The sequence below is a fragment of the Penaeus japonicus genome, unplaced genomic scaffold (assembly GCF_977035675.1).
Source record: "Penaeus japonicus unplaced genomic scaffold, GWHDUDI00000001_assembly GWHDUDI00000013, whole genome shotgun sequence".
NCBI lineage: Eukaryota > Metazoa > Arthropoda > Malacostraca > Decapoda > Penaeidae > Penaeus > Penaeus japonicus.
Window position 1 is genome coordinate 20,371,737 of NW_028234415.1, and position 7,500 is coordinate 20,379,236.

Here is a 7,500-nt window from a genome sequence, read left to right on the forward strand (position 1 = left end):
TTACTCTCCCTGATGGGTGAATGAATGAACGACCCATTAGACTGCAAAGCTAAACCATTGAAGACCCAGTGAAGACTCATTGAAGACCCATTGAAGGCCCATTGAGGACGCATGATGGTTGATGGCATTAGCTCCCTTGTGGGGTTCGTGTCTGGATCAAGCCGCGGGGGTGGGGTGGGGGGGCAATGTGAGTTATGATTAATTAATATCCTGTTAATGAAGCGGATCTACTCTTGGACATTTATGACTTTGTTCTGGTCCCGATCCCTTGTCCTCGGTGTCGTTTTTGTTTGTTTGTTTGTTTCTTTATTTTGGTATCCTGTGTCTACTTGATATTTACTTCCGATTGAATGTCTCACTTTGTGAAAATCTTGTAAGAAAGAAAGACAAAAGGAAGTATAGGATAAAGGTCAGGAAATAGAAGAAATTAAAAAAAAATATATAAGTATGGGTAGAAAAGGCTGCAGAAAAAAAAGAAAGTTCGAGAGAAAGAGAAAGAGATAAACAAAGATAAAGAAAGAGAAAAAGAAAGAAAAAGAAGGGGAGAAAAAAAGGGTGGGCGGGAATCGCGACTGAGCAGGAAGCGGTGACATGGCGCGGCGGCGATAGTCCTCGCGGGCCGCAGAGGGAGGCAGTTTTGCGTTCAGGACATGAATATTCCAGAAGGGACCGCTCGCGGTGGCCGGGGGGGGGGGATGGGACTGCTGCTCGTGGGGGGTGGGGAGTAGGGAAGGGGGAGGGTCGGAAGAAGGGGATGGGGAAGAGGGGAAGGAGTAAGAGGCGTAGGGGATGGGGAAGGGGAAGGGGTAGGGGGGAGGAGGGTATGGGAGAAGGGGAAGAGTGGGCAAGGACATAGGGGAGGGGGAAGATGGAGTGTCGAGATAGGTTGACGGATGGAGATAGATGAATAGAAAGAGAAAGGGTGTGGGAGGGAGAGATAAAAGAAGGAGAAGGAAAGGGATAAGGAGTAGGGAGTAGGGGAGGAGAGAGGAGAGGGGAGAGGAGAAGAGAGGAGAGAGCTCCGCCATGAGAGGAACTCTGACGAACTTACCTATGTCTAAAATTAACTTTGGAAAGCCTTTTAGAGCCCCGTTAGATTCCCCTCCCATTGGGACTCTCCCCCTCCCCCCTCTTCCTATCTCTTTCTCTCTCCTCGCCCCCTCCCCTCTTCCTCTCTCTTTCTCTCTCCTCACCCCTCTCCCCCTCCTCATCTCCCCTCCCCTTCCCCTCTTCCTCTCTCTTTCTATCTCCTCTCCCCTCTTCCTCTTTCTTTCTCTCTCCTTCTCTCTCCTCGGGCGGCGGCGTCCTCCTCGCGGGCCGCGCGGTCGGTCTCGCGTCGCGCTCCTCCGCGGGGCGGGTCCTCGGCCGCCTCCCCGGGCCAGGCCTGGGCGCCTCGCGGAGCGCCTCCTCCGGGGGCGGGGCGGGGTCGCGCGGCGGCGGCCGGGGGGCGCGGGGGGGGGTGCGGGGCGGGGGGGGCCGGGGGTGGGGGGGGCCGGCGCGGGGCGGGGGGGCCGGGGGTCCGCGGGCGGGGCGGGCGCGGGGGGGACGGGTCCGCGGCTGAGGGGCGGGCGGCGCGGTCGGGTGCGGAGGGGGGCAGGGCGCATCGGAGTCGGGGCGCGGCGGGCGGCGGGCGTGGCGGGGGGCTCGGGCGGCGGCGGGCGCGTGCCGGGGGGACGGGGCGGCGGGCGGGTGCGGGGGGGCCGCTGGTCGGCGGGGGGGGGCGGGGAGGGGCGGGGGGGGGGGGGGGCGGGGGGGGGCGGGGGGCTGCGCCGGCGGGGGCCCGGGCCGGGGCCCGCGGCGCGGGGTCGCGCCGCCGCGGACGGCGGGCGGGCGGGCCCGCGCGCGGCGCGGCGCGGGGGCGGCGCCCTCGCGGGGCGTCCGCTCGCCCGGCCGGCGTCGGACGACGGCGGCTCGTCGTGGGGCGGCGGCTTGTGAGCGCGCCGGGCGCGGGGCGCGGCGGTCGCGGGCGTCGGCGGCGGGGCGCGGCGCGGCCCGGGGGCGCGCGCTCGACGGGCCGCCGCGCGGCGCGGCGTCGGCCGCGCGGCGGGCTCGCGCGGGGGCGGGGGCGCCTCGCGGCGCGGGGCCGCGCGCGGCGCGGCGCCTCGCGCGCGGGGCGGGCGGCGCGCGCGGGGGCGTGCCGGCGGGGGGCGGTCGACGGGCGCGGGGGGGCGGGCGGCGGAGCCCGGCGGGGGGCGGGGTCGCCGCGGCGGGCGGGGGGGGCGAGGGGGGCGGCGGCCCGGGTTCTGCGGGGCGGCTGGCGGGCGGCGGGGCTCGGGGGCGGCGCGGGGGGGCGCATGCCGCCCACCCCCCCTCCCCCTCCTCCTCTCTTTTTCTGTCTCCTCTCCTCCCCCCCTTCTCTCTCTTTCTCTCTCCTCTCCCCCTCCTCCTCCTCCTCTCTATTTCTATCTCCTCTCCCCCCTCCCCCTCCTCCTCTCTCTTTCTCTCTCCTCTCCTCACCCCCTCCTCCTCTCTCTTTCTCTCTCCTCTCCCCCTCCTCCCTCCACCTCTCTCTTTCTCCTCTCCCCCCCTTTTGCCTTCTTCAACGTTTCCTCTTTTCTTCCTTCTGCCTATTCCTCTTTTTCTCTTTGCTTCCTTCTGCCTTTTCCTTTTTTTTCTTTTCTTCTCTTATTGCCCCTTTCCCTCTCTCTCGTTCTTTCCCTCCCCTTTTCTCACCCCTAACCATTTCCTCGCTTCTTCCCATACCCCTCCTCGTATCTGCCACACTCCCCTCCCCTCCTCTTCCTTTTATCTCAATCTCCTCTTCTTTATTCTAATCCACTCCCTTCTTCCCCCCTTTATCACCTCTTCCTTCTATCCCACTTCATCTTCCCTCTACTCCACCCCTATCCTTCCTGCCTTCCCTTTTCCTCCCCTTCCCCTCCCCCTCTCCCTCTCCCTCTCCTTCTCCTCCCTCCTCTACCCTTCCCCTTCTCCCCTTCTCCTCCCCCTTCCCTTCTTCCCCCTCCCCCTCCTATTCCTCTAGGGCTAGCGGAAGTTTGAGAGGGTAGGTAGATACCTGGGGACGTGGGAGGAGAGGAGAGGGGAGGGGAGGGGAGGGGAGGGCGTGTGTGTGTGTGTGGGAGGGTCAGGGGGAGGGGAAGAAGGTGGGGAGGCATATCGCTTAAAGACGATGGTGCTCTGTCCTGTCTGTCTTGTTCTTGTATTTTCCGTCGGTGGTGTTGGTGGTGGTGATACTGGTGGTGATGCTGGTGGTGATGTGTGGTTGTGATGGTAGTGGTGACGAATGGTTGTGATGGCAGTGGTGATGTGTGGTTGTGATGGCAGTGGTAATGGATGGTTGTGATGGCAGTGGTGATAGATGGTTGTGATGGCAGTGGTGATGTTTGGTGGAGATGGCGAAGTATGTTGGTGATGAGAGTGGTGATGGAGAAGTTATGGTGGTCATGGAGAAGTGTTGTTTGAGATGGAGATGTATGGTGGTGATGATGATGTGTGGTTGTGATGGAGAAGTATGGTGATGGCGGATTTTGGTGGTGATGGAGAAGTGAGGCGATTATGGCATAATGTGGTGATGAGGAAGTGTGGTAGTGATGATGAGGGATGGTGTAGATGGTAGAGAGTTGTAGTGATGAATGGTGTAGTGTGTGATGGAGAGGAAGTGTGATATTGATGGAGAAATGTGGGGATGGTGTCTGGTTTGGTGTGTTGGGTTGGGTTGTCTATTTATTTATTCATTTATCTCTTTATTTATTCATTTATCTCTTTTTTTATTCATTTATCTATTTATTTATTTGTTTGTTCATTTATTTATTTATTTTGATTGTGTAGGCCTACTTGGCATTTACTTCCAAATCTCTCTCTCTCTCCCTCTCTCCACTCTTCTCGCCTCGATCATCTCTCGCTGCGTCTCTCTCTCGATCTCTCCTCTCTCCTCATCTCTCTCAGTCATCCCCTCCTCTCTCACCTCTCTCTCTCTCCCTTCTTCTCGGTCTTCTCTCTCCCTTCTTATGCTTTCTCTCTTCTCTCTTCTCTCTCTCTGCTCGTCTTCATCGGTCTCTCTCCTCTCTCCTCTCTCCTGCTCACGCCTTCCTCGTCTCTCTCTCTGGCCAGCGTCTCGCTCTCTCCTCTCAATCTCGTCTCTTCCTCTCGTCCTCTCTCTCTCTCTCTCTTCTGTCTCTTCTTTCGTCCTCTCTCTCGTCTCTTTCTTTCGCTCCTGTCTCGACATCTCCTCTCTCCCTCTCGTCGTCTCTCTCTCTCCTCTCCTCCTGCGTTTTTATTTTGATTTGTACCTACTTGGCTTTACTTCCAAATCTTCTCTCTCTCTCTCGTTCCTCCCTCCCGGTCGCTCCTCTCTCTCGTCCGCGTCTCTCTCGTCATCTCTCCTCTCTCCTCCCTCTTTTTCTTCTCTCTCTCTTCTCACTCCTCTCCTCTCTCTCTCTCTCTCCTCTCTCCTCTCTCTCTCTCGCTCTCCTCCCGTCTCTATCTCTCTCTCTTCTTCTCTCTCTCTCTGTCTCTCTCCTGCTCTTCCTCTCTCTATTTCCTTTCTCTTTCTCTCCTCGTTCTCTCTCTCTCCTCTTTTCTCTCTCTCTCTCTCTCTCTCTCCTCTCATCTCTCATCTCTCGTCGGTCTCTCTCTCCATCCTCTCTCTCTCACTCTCTCCTCTACTCTCTCTCTCTTCTTCTCTCTCACTCTCCTCTCTCTTCTCTCTCTCTCTCTCTCTCCCTCTCTCTCTCTCTCTCTCTCTCTCTCTCTCTCTCTCTCTCTCTCTCTCTCTCTCTCTCTCTCTCTCTCTCTCTCTCTCTCTCTCTGCAAATATTATGGAACAGAGAAAGAGGGAAATGCAGAGGGGATAATAATAATCATGATAATGGTAATTATAACGATAATGGTAGTAGAATGAAAATGAAAAATGCAAAATGAGTTGGAAAAGAGAAACTATAAAATCAAGGACATCAGAAAGAAGAACTATGAAGGAAGATAAGTATGGATAAAAGATAAATATATATAGAGAGAGAAGAGAGTGACAGGGAGAAGAAAAAAATATATATAGGCCTACAGTTGTGTTGCCAATGTTGTTGTTTTTTAATTTTTAATTCTCCCACTCAATTTCATTTTTTTGTTCTTCTTTTTCTTTTTCACTTGCTATTAATGCTGTGTTTATGATTTTTTTTGTTGGTTTGTTTGTTGCATAAAACTGCTCACGTGTCGCCTTGCCTTCCCCAAAACAACCTGGAGTTGAATAGATCTGTAAACAGGTAAACAAGAAAATAAACGTAGGCGGAAAAACACGTTAATTAGTAAATAAACGGTGATTATGAAGTGAGCGACTTAGGGAGAATATGAAAGTGGAGGGGGTAGTCTGCAATATTTACCTGGGCAATATTTAACCGAAGGATATTGATAACAACTAAAGCATGGATTGCATATAGTTCATATTTTGTTCGATCTTACGTACGTTTATGATTCTTGAACTCTCTCATCGAGCTCTCTCTCATTCACTCGAGTTCTCTCTCTCATCCATCGATCTCTCCTCTTCCTCCCTCTCCCGTCATCATCATCCTCCCTCTCGCGACTGCTCTCCTCCTCTCTCTCTCTCGTCTCCTCTCTTCTCTTCTCTCTCTCTTATCTTTACGTTCTTTCACTCCTCTCTCCTATCTCCTCTTCGCTCGTCTCTCGTCTGCCCTCGCGCGCTCTCTCTCGTCTCTCCGGCTCTCTCCTCGTCCATTCTTCTCTTCCCTCATCTCTGCGTCTACCTCTCTCTCTCTCACTCACTCTCTCTCTCCTCTCTCTCTCCCTCTCCGGTCTCGTCTCCCTCTCTGCCTTCCCCTGTCGTCTGCCCCCTCCCTCTCCCTCTCCCTCTCCCTCTCCCTCTCCCTCTCCCTCTCCCTCTCCCTCTCTCTCCCTCTTTATCTCCCTCTCTCCCTTCCTTCTTCTCTCCCTCTCCCTCTCTCTCTCTCCCTCCCTTCCTTCTTCTCTCCCCCCTTCCCCTCCCCTCCTTCCCTTCCACTAAACGTGAGCGAGAGAAAGAGACTGATTATTTTTTGCTTTTAATAGATCGAAATGTCTGCAATACTCGGTCGTTGTGGTCGTGGACACCTGTAGGGAGGAAGGCGTGGCTCGCCCGTCAAAGGGGGGGGGGGGGATGGGGGAAGGCTGGGTGGAGGAAGGGAGTGGAGGGGAGGGGAAGAAGCGGGAGAGCAGAAGGGAGTGGAAAGGGGAGCCGAGAGGGGAGGGGACGAGAGCAAGGGAAGTAGATGAGAGGGGAAGGAGGGATGGGGATGAAGGAGAGGGGTGGGGGAGGAGGGATGGGGATGAATTGGGGAGAGGGGGAAAAGGGGGTAGTGAGGGAGGAGGTTGTTAGATGAGAAGGAGAAGAAGAGAGGGACAGAAGGAGGAGAATGGGAGGGATGGAAAGGGAGATGGAAATTAGTGATGAAGGGGGAGGAGAAAGAAATGGTGATGAGAGGAGGGATGAAGGAGGGAGTAGCTATCTACGATGAGGGTATTAGGGATGAGGGCATTTTGGGTGAGGAATAATGAGAAAGATGTAGGGAGAAGGGAACGGGAGGAAAGGAGAATAAGGGAAGGGAAGAAAAGTGAAAGAGAAGAGAAGAGAAGCAAAAAGGGTGGGGGGGGGGGGGGAGAGATGGAGAAGGAAAAGGGAGGGAATGAAATGATGATGAGAATAATATGAAAACAAGAAGGGCCAACGAAACGAAGAGCAAAGAGCGCGGAAGAGTTAATACAGGAAGCAGGGAAGGGGAAGATAACTCTACGAAAGCGAACCAGGAGGCTGAGATAAAGAAAAGAAAAGAAAAAAAAAATAAATAAAATATAAGATGAGATAAGTTACTGTGATAAGCAGCAGAGGGTCGCCGTCTTAAGAAGAGAGGGAGGCTCAGTGGGGAAATATGAGGTTGTTATGAGAGCATAATACACCGTAATGAGGTGGGGGGGGGAGGGGAGGTCTAGGGAGACTCGCTCTTTCTGCCTCCCTTAAATGGTCCATTCTTAGCCTGGGACTCCAGCGTCTAGCCCGGTCACTCCCTCTCCTCCCCCTCCCCCACCCCCACCCCCACCCCTCTTTCCTAAGGCGATTCAACTCCCCCTCCCCTACAAATCCCCTTCCCCCCCTTTTTTTTCTTGTGTGTGTGTGTGTGTGTGTGTGTGTGTGTGTGTGTGTGTGTGTGTGTGTGTGTGTGTGTGTGTGTGTGTGTGTGTGTGTTCCTTCTTAGTCTCTCGCACATATCCTTCAGAACATCCCTGGTCGTCTTCTTGCAGTCTTTCAGGAGCCCTAGTAGTGTGCCTCGCTTTCCTCACCCAGCCTCGTTTTGTTCCTTGCCGCACCGGAAGTGTAATGTAAACAGTTCCGGCACAGATTTGAGCCTTGCGGAGGAAGGGAGATGGTGGGTGGGGGTGGGAAGAGGGTGGGTGGGTGGTTGGGTGGGGGAGAGTAAACCAACGCTTGGGAGGGTATTAACTTTTATGCCTGCGCTCGCTCTGATTTTGGGTCTGTGTGCCTCTGTCTCAGTCTCTCTC

At 55.2% G+C, this 7,500-nt stretch overlaps 2 protein-coding genes across 3 annotated transcripts in view; one reads left to right on the forward strand and one right to left on the reverse strand.

Moving 5' to 3' along the window:
• Positions 1 to 7,500, forward strand: part of LOC122243952 (uncharacterized) — a 153,512-nt gene that overhangs the window by 105,662 nt on the left and 40,350 nt on the right. The window lies entirely within an intron of this gene.
• LOC147470622 (uncharacterized) overlaps positions 2,980 to 7,500 on the reverse strand; it is a gene marked incomplete at its 5' end in the record, with an annotated part of 6,454 nt that continues 1,933 nt past the window's right edge. Inside the window, 3 exons of the mRNA XM_086542915.1 lie at positions 2,980 to 2,985; positions 4,484 to 4,555; positions 6,748 to 6,754. Of these exons, the coding sequence (XP_086399041.1) occupies positions 2,980 to 2,985; positions 4,484 to 4,555; positions 6,748 to 6,754 (85 nt within the window). The remainder of the gene's footprint in view (positions 2,986 to 4,483; positions 4,556 to 6,747; positions 6,755 to 7,500) is intronic.